The sequence below is a fragment of the Sorex araneus genome, chromosome 3 (assembly GCF_027595985.1).
Source record: "Sorex araneus isolate mSorAra2 chromosome 3, mSorAra2.pri, whole genome shotgun sequence".
NCBI lineage: Eukaryota > Metazoa > Chordata > Mammalia > Eulipotyphla > Soricidae > Sorex > Sorex araneus.
In genome coordinates, this window is record NC_073304.1 from 125,284,860 (window position 1) to 125,301,454 (window position 16,595).

Consider the following 16,595-nt stretch of genomic DNA (forward strand, 5'->3'; position numbering starts at 1 on the left):
ACCATATTGACAAGCTCCCAGAGGAGAAATTTAAGACAAATGTATCTTGTCTTCAACTAACTTCTGTTACTTTCCCTTCACCATTGGGATTGGAAAAGATAGAATCTCATCTTCCTCTATAGAAGGGACTTTCTCTCCATCTTTATCTCCTTCTTGAGGGCCATTAAGTCACTTGCCTTAATTTGGGGTCAGAGAAATCTCTACGGGGGTAAGACACTTGCCTTGTATGTGGCCAACCTTGGTTCAATCTCTGAGCACCATACCAGAGTAGCCCTCAGGCACAGCCAGGCATAGCCCAGCTCCCATCCCTAAAACCCTTTACCTGACTCAACTTCAGTGGTTGAAGGTCATCATAATCTACACATTATGGAAAAAAACCCTGTGATTTAAGCCAGCCAGGTAAGGTTGGAAGTCCAAGATTATTAGAGATTGTGGACCACAGGAAATAAAACTACTCTTGTTTGATAATTCCCCAACAGTATACCCTAAACATCTTTTAAGTGTGATGCAATGATCTGAATTCACCTTGGAGAGTTAATCATTCTCCAAGATTAATCATTCTAAAATGATTAATCATTCTAAAATTAATCCCAGAATTAATCATTCTAAAAATGAAAACTAAAATATATTGTCTATGCTGATCTAGGCATTTTCTTAAGACACACATTTAATCCACATATAGTCCCATGGTGTAAAAAAAAATTCAATGATGTACGACTTTGGTTATTCCTATTTTTCTCACAAGGAAAGAATGCCCAGATAGAGGGTAAGATATCTTTCCAAATCCATAGGGTCAAAATTACTATTTGAACCTGATTCTGTCTGATTTCAGATACCAGTCCCTTTCGTCATTCTTCACTTTAGCCTGTTGACAAGCCTGTTCTGCCACTAAATATCTTGCATTGCATATAACATAAAAACAAATATTTGCCCCATCAGTTAAATTTCATATCACCACCCCTCCCTTTTCTACATCTTTTTTCATTTTATTCTCTTCTTCTGAGATGTCCTCTGCCCACAATTCCTCACCATCTAGGCCTATTTTTGTCTATACCCTCAACACTTTTCTTCTCTAACCCTCATGGCTGGGATCTATCTTCAAAATCTGGTCCTTTTGTTTTTTTCTTCTTTTTTTGCTTATACTGTCTGGAGTCTCAGTGCCAATATAGATTTAATCCCATGTTGTTTCGAGAGTTGCCTGGAGATTCAGGTTTGCATCTCTTCACCTCTTATATTTTTGTTCTTGCACTGAAGCCAGTGGTAAGGATGAGTGGGCAGAAGACCTTTCTCTGCACCCACTGGGTCTTCCTTGGAGCAGAGTTTCGTCAAAGGAGTATGTCAGAATCTTGCCTAGGAGCTGGATCTAGACCTGCCTGAGGATCCAAGGTCAGCCCTGAAGGAGATTCTGGAAGGGCCCTTTTATTTTAGTCTGGGACTTACACATGGCAATTCAGTTCAAGGAGTCAGTAAAGGCACACGACTACCTGTATCCTCATGACTTTCTGTTCAAAATACTAGACTCCCGTTTCTTGGAGGTAAACCCTGCTTTCCTCCCCTGGGTAATGATTATTTTTATTCTAAGTTTTATGAACCCTTTATCTCCCATCCCAGTTTATACCCTGGAATAACTATTCAGTGAATGTCCAAGTAGCTATAAAAGTATGCGACTCAGGGAACCCCAAAAGACAGTGAATGCTTGGTTGGCAAGCTCAGGTGAGAGAAGGGTCTGATGAGCAGAAGACACCTGGTCCCTGGGAGGTCCAAGAATCATTGCTCTGGCTCGGCTGGTGGTGACTTGCATGAAGATTGTACTAGCTCTGTGGTGGGGGTGGGGTAGGGTGGGGAACCCACTTTTTTTTAAAAATATGAACAAATCTCCCCCCACTGTCTACTTCCCTAGGGGCCAGGAGTCCCTCTTCACTCCCTGTTTTCCTAGTATCACTTCCAAATCGTGGACATTTAAGTCAAACGTGTTCAGACTCCGCACAGCAGGGCCTTTTTCTCAGAAGGAGGGAGACAGGAACACTAGAGCCATCCTGGTATGATTCTCCCTGGTTTCTTTGGCACCCTGGACTTGGAGTCCCTTGGAAGGGAGGGAGGGATCTTCTGTGTAACTGTGTAGACTAAGAATCTCCTGGAAAGTCAAAAACCAATTTAAATGGCTTTTTAAAAAAATATTATTTTTATGTTTGTTTGTTTTAGGGGCTGCACATCAAGATGTGCTCAGGGCTTAGTCCTGGCTCTGTGCTCAGGGCACCAGAGAGGGAGCTGAGGACTAAACCTCTAGGTCAGCTTCATGCAAGATAAGCATCCTGTCTGCTGTCTGCTGTACTATCTCTTTGTCCCCTTAAATGGCTTTTTAAGCCTTTTTAGGTTTTTCTTTTTTTTTTGAATGGAATCACCATGAGATACAAAGTTGTTCGTGATTGGGTTTCAGAGTTTCAGTCATACTATGTTCCAACACCTTTCCCTTCACCAGTGTACATTTCCCACCAACAACATCCTGTTTCCCTCCCATCAACCACTCCCTACCCCTGCCACTCCCTGCTTCCCTGCTTCTATTGCAGGCTCTTTCCTTTTGTGCTTTCATCATCATCATCATCATCATCATCATCATCATCATCATCATCATCATCATCATCATCATCCCATTGATCGTCGAATTTCTCAAGCGGTCTCAGTAACATCTCCATTTGTCCAAGTCCTGAGATTTTAGAAGCCTCTCTTTACTCGTCTTTCCAATAATGCTGTACTAGAGGCTCTTTCAGGGTGAGGGGAATGAGACCCAGCTTGTTACTGGTTCTGGCATATTAATGCACCATGGGGACCTTCCAAGGCTCTCCCATGTGGGCAGGAAACTCCCAGTAGTTTGCCAGGTTCTCCCAGAGGGAGAAGTAGACCATAAGATAATTGCTTCTGGGATCTTGCTTTTAAGTCTCTGGATGCTGGCCGTTCACAGGATTACATGGTGCTGGGCTGTCCCTGGGTGTGACCGCCTAGCTACTGGGAAATGGAAAATCTGGGAGGAGGAGGCCCAGTCCCGATCCGAGCAGGCTTGGAGGTCTGAGCCCCGGGTCCCACACACCTGGGTTCCTCTGCCGATTCCTTCATGCGTGAGGCTCGCCTGAACGTGTGGAGAGGGGCCTTGAGCATGCCTGTGGCTGGTTTCCGGAGGTCTTCGGTCTTTGGCCTCCGGGAGCTCTGCTCGGGTGGGGAGGAAAACTGGAGCCCAGCCCCTCTGAGGAGGCCCCCGGGAAGACAGTCAGGCGCGCCGGCAAGAGACTCTCTGGGCATTATGCTTTGCAAAACAGGTACTGAGAGGCTATCATGTTTGTCCCTTTACCTACTTTCAGCATGCAGTTCCTGCCCAGAGTGATAATTTCCAACTGTCATTGTTAGAGTAGTCCCTTCTCTATCCTAACTGCCCCCACCTGCCGCTGGTACCCCCCAACACACACACACACACACACACACACACACACACACACACACACACACACACACACACACACACACACACACACACACACACACACACATTTGTGCCTTTTCAGAAAGTGACCCGGTCTTTGGACCAGACCTGCTGTTAGGCTGTGGAGGTCACGGAACCGGAACCAGAGTGAGGCCCTGGGGCAATGTTTTGGCGCCACCAAGTGTCAGCTGTGTGGCCTTAAACAGGCAATCACCTCATTTGGGATTCATGTCCTCACTGAAGAAAGGAGAGGTTGAATTACACGCTTTTATGAAGTAAAAGACTTTTCCTGCTCTTTTGTCTTACTGTGTTCGTGTGGTTTCAAGTCCAGGGTAGATACAGGGTAGATACAATGGTTAAGTCGGAGAGAGATTTTTCAGTGCCATCATTTATTTGCGCCCCCTCCTTCCACCCCCTGAAACAGAACTCAATTTAAGTTTTCTAATCACCTCCTACGTGTCACATTCTCCCTCAGAATTTTGGAATTGGTTTTCTGGCCTGAGGGCCTGAAGCCAGTTTTTTTTTTTTCAATTTGAGAATCAACTTAATTTTAGAAGTTGAATGTTGAAAGAAAACTCTGAAATAGCTCCAACATCCATCTTTTCTCTTACTCTGGATGAGAATAAGGAGATGAAACTGTTTTCAAATGAGACTAAAATTTCTTTCTTTCTTTTTTTTTTCCTTTTTGGGTCACACCTGTCAATGCACACCCGGCAATGCACTCCTGGCTCTGCACTCAGGAATCACCCCTGGCGGTGCTCAGGGGGCCATATGGGATGCTGGGAATCGAATTCGAGTCAGCTGCGTGCAAGGCAAATGTCCTATCCGCTGTGCTATTGCTCCAGCCCCCAGACTAAGATGTCAATACAAAATAGTATATAAATGTTCATCTATCTCAGCACATTAAACATTTCTGAAGTTTTTAGTAATTAATCTTGAGAAGGGCAAGCACAATTGCAATATATTTATTACTTCACACCAGTTAGATGAATGAACAATTTCCATGCAAAAAGCAGTTTTTATTAAACAAACAAGATGCCTTTTAAATAGAAGGGGCAGTGGGAGGGAGCCAGTGATTCTGTTTATTCGCATGCTTGAATACACTCCTGGGTTACAAGTCTGAGGGATATAAAGTAGCTTCGTTGCTGGTATGAGCTGCCACTGGTCTAAGAATGTCTTCAGGCAGTTACTTCTATTTCAAGTTTGAACTGTATAGATGGCCGTTACATCATCTATATACACTAACATAGGGAACAGACGAGTGGGAGTGGGAGATGCTTAAACAATGTCTTTATGATCCCTTATACTAGCCATTTTTATAGCGACATAATGCTCCATTCACTGGAAAACCACAAATACACACTGATATTTACAAAAGTTATTTTCAGTGAGGGATGATACATTTTAGGATTAAAAGAGAAAAGGAGATTGAGTTCTTTTGACTGACATAATCTACTCTGAAAGAAGTTCCTTTAAAAAACAAAAAGAATTACTTTACTAGAAGATTAGGGTAATAGACATATAGTTACTATATTGTTTGTAAAAATTCAGACAACTCCAACTACTTGCTTGATTTCAGAATGCACTGTGCAAGTCAGTAAAATCAGAATTTATAAGCCATTTAGTTTAGGCTAATATTAAAATGAGTTTGTATCTTCCTTTGTTTTTTCTTCTTGTCTTTTTGGGTCACAACAGCGATGCTTAGGGGTTACTCCTGGCTCTGCACTCAGGAATTGCTCCCAGCAGTGCTCGGGGGATCACATGGGATTCTGGGAATCGAAATGGATTGGCCCATGCAAGGCAAATGCCTTACCCAGTGTACTGTTACACAGACCCGGGTTTGTATCTTCTAAGGGTACAATATTTAAGTTGAACATAAGTCTGTTACATAGTAATAGAAGAAAATGTTGACTGAATGTCACTGTTGGATACACAAACCAAACAAAAAAATAAACAACATATAGACATAAGTGAACCACGAATTCCTTCCAAATAGAAAAGTAGAAGATGGCAAAATGGGTCACTTGCAAACCAAATTCCAATATACAGTATTTAAAACTAATCAGGAAGAAATGAGGACAAGGACATGCAATCATCAGGTATTCTATAATACCATCAGATTTAGGGGCTGCATACATCTGCTTGGTGACATATGGGAAAAACTTTCAAAAATTCTAAGACCACAGGGATACTGAGAGTCTGTGGGTGTGGGGAATTTATGTCTCTGAGACCTTGAGGTTAAATCTTCTTCATAATGACCCGGCTCAGGGATTCCTTTTTGCCTAGGGCTTGGTGGGTTGCACTTTGTGAGATCAGGGATCTCTGGCTCAAAGATGGAAACAAAAAGATGTTTCTTTTTAATACTTCCTCTACCATTAGCCACAGTGGTTAAGGTTTCCTTTGCTCCAACTGTTCATATCACTTGCTAAAACCGGCATCAGTGAGCTCTCCCCCCAGAGGTCCATAATTAGGTAGAGAAGATATTTTCACCATTCCAAGTCACTGAAGGAAAACTGATAAGCAGAGAGAATATACACCCAGGTCCCATGAGTCTTCAGAGTTAGAACTTGAATTCATTTCTTTGGATTCCAAGTAGAGCTGATTTTGTGAAAGAGGGTTTGCTCGAGGAAAGGAGTTCAGGCCTTAGCAACAGAGACACACACACAGATTACGGAACGTTCGTCTCTACCCTGCTTTTCTCTGTCCCCTTCCTTTTAGAGTGTTGGGAACTTTTTGTGTTTCTAGTACAGAATTGCATGTCGTTACCTGAAAGAATGATGAGCTCTCTCAAGCATCAATGGAAAGGAGGTTGTTTCGGTTCTTTTTTTTTTTTTAAATTACAACAGTATAGTATAGATAACTAATAACCTAGTTTTGAGAAAACTTCTTCCCCTGTGAAGCCTAGAGAATGCCCGAGTAGGATTACGCAGTAGGAGTTAGATGTGGGAAACTCAGTGCAGTGGTAAGAACTCTCTTGCTTTCACGAGGCTATAACATCACACTCTGAGAAATTTATTCTTACGTTGCCATGATATCTATGTGCGTTGCTCTATATCCTTTTGGCATTCTTGCACATTCAACATCCATTGAATGAGGGAAGTTGGAGAGTAAGTTCAGACAACCATTTGTGGCTGCTAGACTGAATGTAGCTTCAACTGGATGTAGTTGATGACTTCACTGGCGGCTTCATTTTGGATGTTATTGAAATTTTTTTACCTAACAAGATCACCAGTAAACGATCCTTGTCTTAATCTCATTGTGTGGTTTACACACAGCAGGTGTCCAGTTCGCGCCAGTTGCTGTGACTTGTGTCTAACCCCACCGGTGTGGTTGTGTAGATGCTGAATTGGAATCAGGTTAGCTGCTGTGGTTGATGTCTCTCTCTTCTCACTGCAAACTGACTGAGAAGCATTGAACTCCTCGACGTCCCGGAGGCACAAACACAGTCGCCTTTCCCCCAACCTAGGAACCCGGTCACTGATGGATTTTGCTGTTGAGGGCTGGTTTGTGGGGGGTGGGGGGCGGGGTTGGTTTCAAAGATAAAAACCTCAGCAGGTCACTTGAGCCGGATGCAGTCCACCTCCTCGGTGGCGGGCACGCCGCTGGTCTTGAGGTCGAGCTCGGCGCTGGACTTGCTCCCGCGGTGGGAGGGGCGCCAGTGCAGCAGCAGCATCTTCTTGAAGTACTTCACGGTGTTGTTCTTGACCGTGACGAAGCACACGGTGTTGATCACGCTGTTGCTCATGGCGATGCACTCGACCACGTAGAAGGCGGTGAGGTAGTGCTTCTCCTTGACGATCAGGGAGGGGAAGAAGTCGCGCACGATGGTGAAGCCGTAGAAGGGCGCCCAGCACAGCACGTAGGCGGTGAGGATGCCCATGAGCACCAGCACCGTCCTCCGCCGGCAGCGCAGCCGCTTGCGGATCTGCTCGGTCTGGAAGCCCGGCACGGCCTTGAACCAGAGCTCGCGGGAGATCCTGGCGTAGCACAGCGTCATGGCCAGCACCGGGCCCACGAACTCCACGCCGAAGATGAAGAGGAAGTAGGACTTGTAGTAGAGCTTCTGGTCCACCGGCCAGATCTGGCCGCAGAAGATCTTCTGCTGGCTTTTGACGATGAACAGGACCGTTTCCGTGGTGAAGTAGGCCGACGGGATCGCGACGAGGATGGACACCACCCAGACCAGGGCGATCAGGAAGGACGCGGTTTGGTAGTTCATCCGGGGCCTTAAGGGGTGCACAATCGCCAGGTACCTGTTGGGAAAGGGGGGCTGTCAGTAGTGATATGTGAATGGCAACACTAGGTTTGACCTCGCCTCATACACACAAGAAAAGCAGAGTGTCAGTGGTCCCCAACTACCTATTACCCAGCTTCCAGGAGCTTCATCTTGTTCTAGCAACATCCTTGGGCATTTGGAGGGGTGGAGTGGTTTTGTGGAAAGAGTGTGGGCTTTGCATCAAACAGGTGGAATAAATCCCAGCTTTTCTTCCCTCTGGGTCAAGGGAATCCCTGAGTCTCTTTGAGATTCCTGTTTGCAAGTGCAACAAGGGATTAAAATGAGCCCTACTTTACAGGCCTACTGTGAACATTAAATATGATCATGTTTGTAACGAGCCTGGTTTGTAGATGTAAATATCAGTGGCTTTTAATGATAATGATAATCACTGTATCACTGTATCACTGTCATCCCATTGCTCATCGGTCTGCTTGAGCAGGCACCAGTAACGTCTCCATTGTGAGACTTGTTGTTACTGTTTTTGGCATATCAAATACTCCACAGGTAGCTTGCCAGGCTTTGCTGTGCAGGCAGCATACTCTCAGTAGCTTCCCAGGCTCTCTGAGAGGGACAGAGGAATTGAACCTGGGTTGGCCGTGTGCCAGGCAAATGCCCTACCTGCTGTGCTATCGCTCCAGCCCTGATAATGATAATAAATCATATTAATCCCATCTTGGCTTCCAGTTTTGCCAGTCTGCCCCAAGAACATATTACTTCTCATTCTAAATATCTTAAATATCTAAATATATTAAATATCACAAGAAGGGCATGCATCTAAGAGATGGGGGAACTTCCAGGGCAGTGGGCAAGAGCTCTCTCTCTCTTTCTCTTGGATTTTCATCCTACAGAAAGTAAGGGGGGCTCTGGGGTGAAATATATACAATGGGAAGTAAATGACTTGCCAAACTCATTTGGTGCAGGGGCCGAAATCCACTTGATACAAAGCCTTTACACCCTCTCCCCCCGACTCCCACTACTTCTGGTACTGTTTTAGTTCAGATGAAGAATGTGAATTGTTTTTACATCATAAGTCAGCACACAACACACAACTTTTTAAAGCCTTCTCTTTACAATGGCAGTACTACCTAAGAAAGAGGTTGGGGTCCTTTATGGGAACAGACACCTATTTAGATACTTTGGTACCCTCAAATTATTCTGTGTTTAATTGGGGAAGGTGGTGGGAAAAGATGGAGGCAGAAAAAAAGGCATGAGGAGCAGGGAAGAAAGAGCTGAACCCTGGAAATGAACCTGTACTCCAAAGCTGTGGCATCCAGAAATGGCTGAGGGTCGCCCTTCTGATATCTATTTCTACGTTGTGAGAGAGGCATCTTTTACCAAGAGGTTGAATGAAGTTCCAGGGACACCTATGCCTCTCCCACACTTCCTGAGCCAGGATACCCTGGCTGACCAAATTTTAGGGTTGACTATGAAGCAATCCCAGTGTCCACAGATCACACAATAGATTATTATCAGGCCCTAAGAGGGAGTCTTTCCATCCACCTTTAATATCATCTGCCTTGTTTTTCAATTAATTTAGATGCTGAATGAAAGGTGTGGAGGCATCTGAACCTCCTGCACACGCTGCTTTGCCACCCTTGAGCCTCAGAGGTCTGTGGGTTCGTCTGCTCTTTCTGGCCATGCTGTCTACCCACTGTGAAAGGGTGTTTTGGTTCTGCCCATTCTCCTTCAGCACAGCCAGCTACACACCCCAACCCAAAGGGTTTCACTATCCTACCAGTCCGCACAATCACTCAAACAGGCCAATCACAACCTCCCATGGGATCTAGGAATCATGTCATCCTCTTGCCACTGTAAAGCTTGCCATCCATCATCCTTGCTGAGTCATTCTCTCCCCAGAGGCAATTCCTACTTGGCTCTGCAAGTGTGTGCGGTGTTTTCCTTCCCTGGGCTGTGAGTTTATGTGCCTAATGACCTGCTTCCCACTGCTTCTGTCCAGTATCGGGTGTTGTGCATTTGGCCAGATTGTATTCTTTAGGGTAAGGGAATCTTGCCTTCAACAAGGGGGTGACTAGGGAATGGTCAGAATAGCAGAGAGGAATCAACATCTTCTTCATGAGACATCTCCAGACCATGTAAGGAGCCTGTGACCATAAATCTCTCAAAGTACTCTTGACTTATCATTTGCCAACTGTAGTTTTCAGAAGAAAAAGTCCCTGAGGCCAAGGACCTTCTATCATTTGGCGTGTCTACCAACCAACGTGCATTGGGCACATGGAAGGACCCACTAACTTGTTGCAGATCTACTGGATTGTTGCAAATACTGTTGAGGCCCCACTCTTTCCTCCTATCACTTCACTGCACACTTTACCTGTCCGCTCCCAGCTGCCATCTCCTTGCAGTTCTTTATCTGAAGCCTTCTCAGGCTTCCACAATGCTCTTGGCTATCTATATAGCATTTTCAGATCAGCCCTCAAATATGACTAATACAGTTGATGTATAAATACCCCAGCTCTCTCTCGCCTCCCACTCCTGAGCAAACCCAGGGGTGTGATTTACACCTATTTCAAGAGTTACTCAGCAAGAAAAAGCTCCAGTTGTCCACGTTATGTGCTCAGTAATGGGGCCTGTATTGAATGCCTGCCTTTGTCCTACTCTCACTCCTCTATAGATGTGTCCTAGGCGTGACTGTCTATAAATCCTATTCTTGGGGTCTGTTTTGAGAAAAAAAAAAACAAGCTAAGACATGGGTGTAAGTCTCTGTGATAGCCAAATGTGGAGTCAGAGGTGTAGAAAGATGATCATTACATTTAATTTCTTTTGGAAATAATTATCTCCATATCCAACATGAAATTGAAAGAAAGCATTATATGATAAAAGTCTTGGGATGCATTTGGCAGGATTTGGCATGTATTCTTCAGGCCCTGAAACTTTTGAAGGCAATTTTGTAAGCAGTGAGATATTTTTTATGAAGACCATCAACGTGATATTCTGATACTTAATAAGAGGGGAATGTGAGTTTCAAGGGACAGTCAGGAGCTGTTGAGAAGATGAAGAGATAAGTTAGAGGGTTCTGGGGATGTTGCTTAGTGGTAGAGTTGCTGATCTTGCATGAACGAGGCTGTGAGTCCAACCCCTGTTATGATCCCCACCTCTGAGGTAATCTCGAGTACCATATCAAATATAACTCCTGGTGAACACTAAATGTGGCAACCAAGTGTGCAAACCTTGGAACAGCATAAACATTAAAAGGAAAAGTAAGGAGGGAGATTAATATCACTGTATCACTGTCATCCCATTGCTCATCAATTTGCTCGAGCGGGCACCAGTAACTTCTCCATTGTGAGACTTCTTGTTACTGTTTTTGGCATATCTAATATGCCATGGGGAGCTTGCCAGGAGGGAGATTAATAACTAAAAAATTAAAAACAAAAATAGAAGAGCACTCTAATAATCTGGTCATGACTCACAAAGAGTAACTGCTGAGACCTGATGAAAAATTGAACATAAAGAGTGAAGAGTGGGGCGGGGCTGGAGCAATAGCACAGCGGGTAGGGCGTTTGCCTTGCACTCGACTGACCCGGGTTCGAATCCCAGCATCCCATATGGTCCCCTGGGCACCGCCAGGAGTAATTCCTGAGTGCATGAGCCAGGAGTAACCCCTGTGCATTGCCGGGTGTGACCCAAAAACAAAACAAAACAAAAAGAGTGAAGAGTGGGGGATAGAATAAGGAGAATGACAAAGAACGATGGTGATTTTGTTCCTGCTTTAGTATTGGAAGAAAGGTGAAATTCTGATAGAGTTGGGGAGCTGAGGGACTGAGCTAGCTTGGGGTGAAAAAAGGAATCACCTTTGGTGTTGGATCAGGTGTTTGCTTTCCCCAACACACCTATGTTGTGAAAATCAAATATATCATGAAAACAGAGATTTCAATGAGACAAAAGGGATGGGAAAGTGATAATTCTCCCTAAATGTCCATCAGAAATACTCAAGAGATAAACATGCAGAATTCTGGGTCTTGGGTTAAGGGATTCCCATTCAAAGTAGGGATGGGTAAGGATCCAGGAATCTGACTTAGTGTCAGTGTGTCAAATTATTCTTTGTGTTATTTCTCTGAGGGTGTTTTGTTCAGGTAGCTGATATTAAGATAGCATAAAGGCTCATTTCAGGGCTGGGGAAACTCAGAGAAACAAAATTGTGTTTCTGGCAGGAATGATGCTATATCAAATAAAGAGGCCTCTTATCTGCATATGCATTTTATTATCATAAATGAAAAATAATGAACTGGTTGATTAAAAAGGACACCAATTTAAGTAGCACTTAGGATGAGAGAAAATAGAAGAGTGTAAAGGTGACAAAAAGGAAAATCTATGATTAAGAAACACATAATCTAAATGAATGTTAGCACCATTCACAATCATGAACCCAGAAGATGTGGCACCAACTTCCCCCTCAGACAGAGCCTCCAGTGGTCCAATGCTGGACATTTTGATGAAACACATATAAGACTGATTGTAGAGCAAGGACTTCTACATCACCTTATGCAAATATATGCAAATGAACACATGGATGTATGCATTCAAAGTGAAGGTAAGCATGGCTTTCCTATTTCTATAAACAAGCTGCTATTTTAAAAATATGTAACAAAGTCCTGAGAAACAAAGTATATAACATATGATTCTATACTTAGGAAATTGAAGAATAGGCAAACTAAACTATGAAAAAAATCCTGTGTGTGTGTGGGGGGGAGGGTCAGAACAACAGTACAGCAGGTAAGGCGCTTGCTTTGCATGTAGTCTACCCAGGTTCCATCTCCATCACCCCATATTGTGTCCCAACCACCAGGAGTGATGCTTGAGTGCCAGGAGTAAGCCCTGCGCAAAGCTGGGTGTGCAACCCCTTCTAAAAAAAGGGGGGGATAAAGAAATAGTGATTGTCTGGGGCAGGTGGTGAGACTGACTGCTAAAGGGTACCAAAAAGTTTTCTAAAGGATGGAAACATTCTAGATCTTGATCTGGACAGTGGTTGCAGGAAAAACTTGGCAGAGGTTTTCTTGGCTGCAAGCTGCCCCTCTTCACTGGCTCCCAGTAGTAGCTGCCGGAGCTGACTTTTGTTCTTGTATTTGATGCTACTCTGTCAAGTGACATGCAGTTGAGGCAGGTGTGGTTTGGGGGCTATGGCTAGAGCTGGGGAGGAGGGGTCCTCAGGAGACCCCCTCTTGCCCATATTTGAGGGTGCATGAACTCCAACTGGAGAAACCTCTTGGTTCCTTCCTCTTGCCCCCTGAGAGATTAGCAAGCATTTAATTCTGGAGCAATGCCAACCATCAGAGTGACAGCCTGGCCCGGCCCGCATCTTTATCCCACTTGGCATGCTCACCTGTCGATGGCGATGGCCAGCAGGGCATTGGTGGAAACGTAGAGAGAGACAGTCCGTAAGTAGTTGACGGAGGCACAGAGCACGTGGCCGTGCTCCCAGGAGAGCTGGCGCACCACGTAGTAGTCCATCTCAAAGGGGCAGCAGACAATGGCCACCAGGAAGTCAGAGATGGCCAGGTTAGCAATGAGCAGGTTGGTGAGGTTGCGCAGCTTCTTATAACGGGCCAGGGCAGCAATGAAGACGAAGTTGCCAACACCGCACACCAGCATGATGCCTGCCAGGGCCACGCCGATGACAATCTTGGCTGCAAAGAAGGTTCGTGTCTTGGTCATGTCCTCCTCCTCGTCCAGAGGGAGGTCATAATCACTGTAATTGAAGTTGAACGGGAGGGAGGAGACGGAGTCCTGAGGTGGACTGAAGTTGGGTGCAAAAGTCGTGTTTCCACTGTGGGCTGCCATGATGAAGGCCGCAGGGTGTGTGGTGTGTGGGCCCTTGGGGGCCAGACCTTCTGCTCTCATGAGCTTAGCATGCCTACCACCCTGCCGGAATCCCTGGGGAGAGTCCACACACCATGCCAGATCCTGGAAGGAGATACAACCAGTGGACAATATGCAGGACAGGACTCAGTAGTGTTCCTCAGGGTCCCAGGGTCTAGCCCACCATACCATTAGCCAGAACCATCCAGGGCCTAGGGGAGGGGACACTGGCCATCTGGCCATTGGGAAACCCCCACTGGCGACCAGGAGATTCACTGCCTACAAGCTGGCCTCTGCCCAGATGCCCCAGGACACTGGCATCTTTGGCCATTTCCCACAGGAGCAGGACGCATGTGGTCAGTCATGCTTCCTTTCCCCCAAACACTCTCCCTAACCGCCCCCCGGAACCCCTCATAGGGGTCTTCAGGATTCTAGGTTGCTGCAGGCTGCTGCCAGGCTTCATGACACAGCGTTGCACTGTCAGCGGGTCAGGGACAATAACGCTTCAGGCTGGGTCGCAGCAGGGCACTGCTCCCTGCGGCCAGGCCAAACGCATGAACAGGGCGTCACCAAATCCATCTTCACAGGGTCTGACTGAGTCACTTGGGGCTGGTGATTTATGTTGATAGAACCCCAATCTTCCTGTCCACTAGAGTCCTGCTACTGAGCCAGGGGAGGGGAGGTCTGGCCAGGGTGGGGAGGGCTGGAGAGGTCTCCATGGGGGGAAGGAAGCACAGGTGGCAGGTGGAGGGGGCTGTGGGTGAGGGAATTCAGCCGCTCTGACTTGAGAACCAACTGGAGAAAGCAATCCTTTGTCTGCCTCCCTCCCCACCCTCCCCTCGCTCTCATCACCCGTTTCCCCACCGAGAATCAGCCCCACCACATCCAGGCACCAAGGTCCGTGTCCTCTAAAATTAGGGGGTGCTTCTGCATCTGACCTGATGAGAAACAGCCCCTGAGGGGCAGGGGGTCGTCCAGCGCGTATCCTGGAAGTTCCGAGCGCTCAACTCTCCGCCAGTGGCCTGACGCGCAGGAGGGAGATAAAGGCTGGAAAGACCTGAGCACTTTGCGGGAAGAACTCGCACCCATCCCCTGCGGAGCGGAGCGGTCCCACTCCCAGCCCTTGACACACCACATCAACGACTCCCGATGTGTGTGCGGGGCGCGCAGGCATTGGTAGCGGGATGGGGGCCACGACTGGAAAGTGAGGCTGGCCGGTCCTGCGAGGGCCGTGCGAGAGAAGGACAGGTTGCGCCGGGTCGCAGAGGGGGTGGCGGGGGCCCGTCCCCGCGTAGCATGACCGCGGTGAGTTCAACCCACATTGGGTGTGTGTTCCCTCCGGGGCGCCTCTGGGTCACTCGAAAGACCCAGCGGCTCAGCCCGAGGTCCTGGCGCTCCGGACTCTGCGTTTCCCCCGGTGGGATGTGCGCCCCGCTGGGAGCGCTCCCTGCTAGGGACCGGCCAGCTCCAGCGGGTGTGGGGAGGTACCCTTTCCTCCCCAACGAACCCCCGCTTCGCTGCCCCGTGGTCCCCCGGAGGCGCCGCCCTGGCAGAGTGGGAGTCAAGTCAGAACATCGGGTTCAAAAAGCAAAGCGTGCTGGGCCTCTGGGGAAGAAAACTGCTCGTAGACAGGGGGTGCAGCATGTGGGAATTCCCTCTGCCCCCAAACGCTCCCCGCTTCCCGCACACCTTTCAGGAACTTGCCCCGCGGTCCAGGCCTTTCCTGGCAAGTTGAGGCTCGCCGCATCGTCCCGTTACCGCCGGCCCCAGAATCTTTGAAGCGCCAACTGACGGTCCCCTGCCCGGGTCCTGGCGGGTGGGTTTTGGGGAGCGCTCGGGGCACCCACTCCTCTACTTAGAGGTAGCCGGGACGAATGCCCAGAGGGCAGGGAGGCAAAGCAGCTCTAATCCTCCCCAAGGGAGAGAGGGAACCCCGTGCCCCGCCAGCTCGGGCGACGCCCCTACCTCATGCCCGGGGCCCCGGGACCGCGCCAAGCCCCGCACGTACCTGGCTGCGGCGAGTCTCCCCGGGGCGTGCGGTGCTCCCGGAGACCCGAGCGAGGAGCTCCCGCCCGGCCGCGGGATCTGGTCTGCGGGACCCGGACTGGCTCTGGCGGAGTCGCCGCGTACCCCGTGTCCGTTTTTCTTCCCCGCCCCGACGCGCGGGACTTGGCGCTCCGCCCCCGCCGCGCCCCCACTCGCGCCTCGGCCCCGGCCCGGTGCGCCCCGCCCGCTCGGGACTCCGCCCCGGGGACCCCGCCAGCTGCGGAGCTGGGGGTGGGCGCGCCGCTTGGGCACCGCGCGGCGCGATCCCCCAAGTTTCTGAGAATGGTCCCCCAGCCCTGGCACACCAGTTGTGAACGCGATCGAGCTGGGTGGAGACTGCGTGAGCCCCCGCGAGGGGGGTGTCGCCAGGGCGGGAGCCGAGTGCTGCGGCTTTCGCGGAATCCGCGAGGGGGAAGCGGAGTGGGAGCAGTTCTCTCTCTCTCTCTTTCTTTCTTTCTTTCTTTCTTTCTTTCTTTCTTTCTTTCTTTCTTTCTTTCTTTCTTTCTTTCTTTCTTTCTTTCTTTCTTTCTTTCTTTCTTTCTTTCTTTCTTTCTTTCTTTCTTTCTTTCTTTCTTTCTTTCTTTCTTTCTTTCTTTCTTTCTTTCTTTCTTTCTTCCTTCCTTCCTTCCTTCCTTCCTTCCTTCCTTCCTTCCTTCCTTCCTTCCTTCCTTCCTTCCTTCCTTCCTTCCTTCCTTCCTTCCTTCCTTCCTTCCTTCCTTCCTTCCTTCCTTCCCCCCCCCCCTCTCTCTCTCTCTCTCTCTCTCTCTCTCTCCCTCCCTCCCTTCGTTTTTTGTAGGTCTCACCTAGCGATGCTTAGGGGTTACTCCTGGCTCTGCACTCTGGAATTTACTCCTGGCAGTGCTTGGGGACCATATGACATGCCCGGGATCGAACCAGGATTGGCCTCGTGCAGGCAAGAGCCCTATCCGCTGTGTATCGCTCCGGCCCTAGCGCAGTTTTTCTTGCTCCAAACACCGTCTCGATACC

General features: G+C 48.0%; 1 protein-coding gene across 1 annotated transcript; it reads right to left on the reverse strand.

The window, feature by feature from the left end:
- Positions 1-4,421: 4,421 nt before the first annotated feature.
- On the reverse strand, positions 4,422-15,905 carry PROKR2 (prokineticin receptor 2). Its single transcript, XM_055131601.1, has 3 exons — positions 15,571-15,905; positions 13,087-13,667; positions 4,422-7,725 (listed from the first exon to the last, which is right to left on the reverse strand). Exons 2-3 carry the CDS (start codon positions 13,602-13,604, stop codon positions 7,029-7,031), a joined length of 1,215 nt encoding a protein of 404 aa, XP_054987576.1. The 5' UTR covers positions 13,605-13,667; positions 15,571-15,905; the 3' UTR covers positions 4,422-7,028.
- Positions 15,906-16,595: the final 690 nt, after the last annotated feature.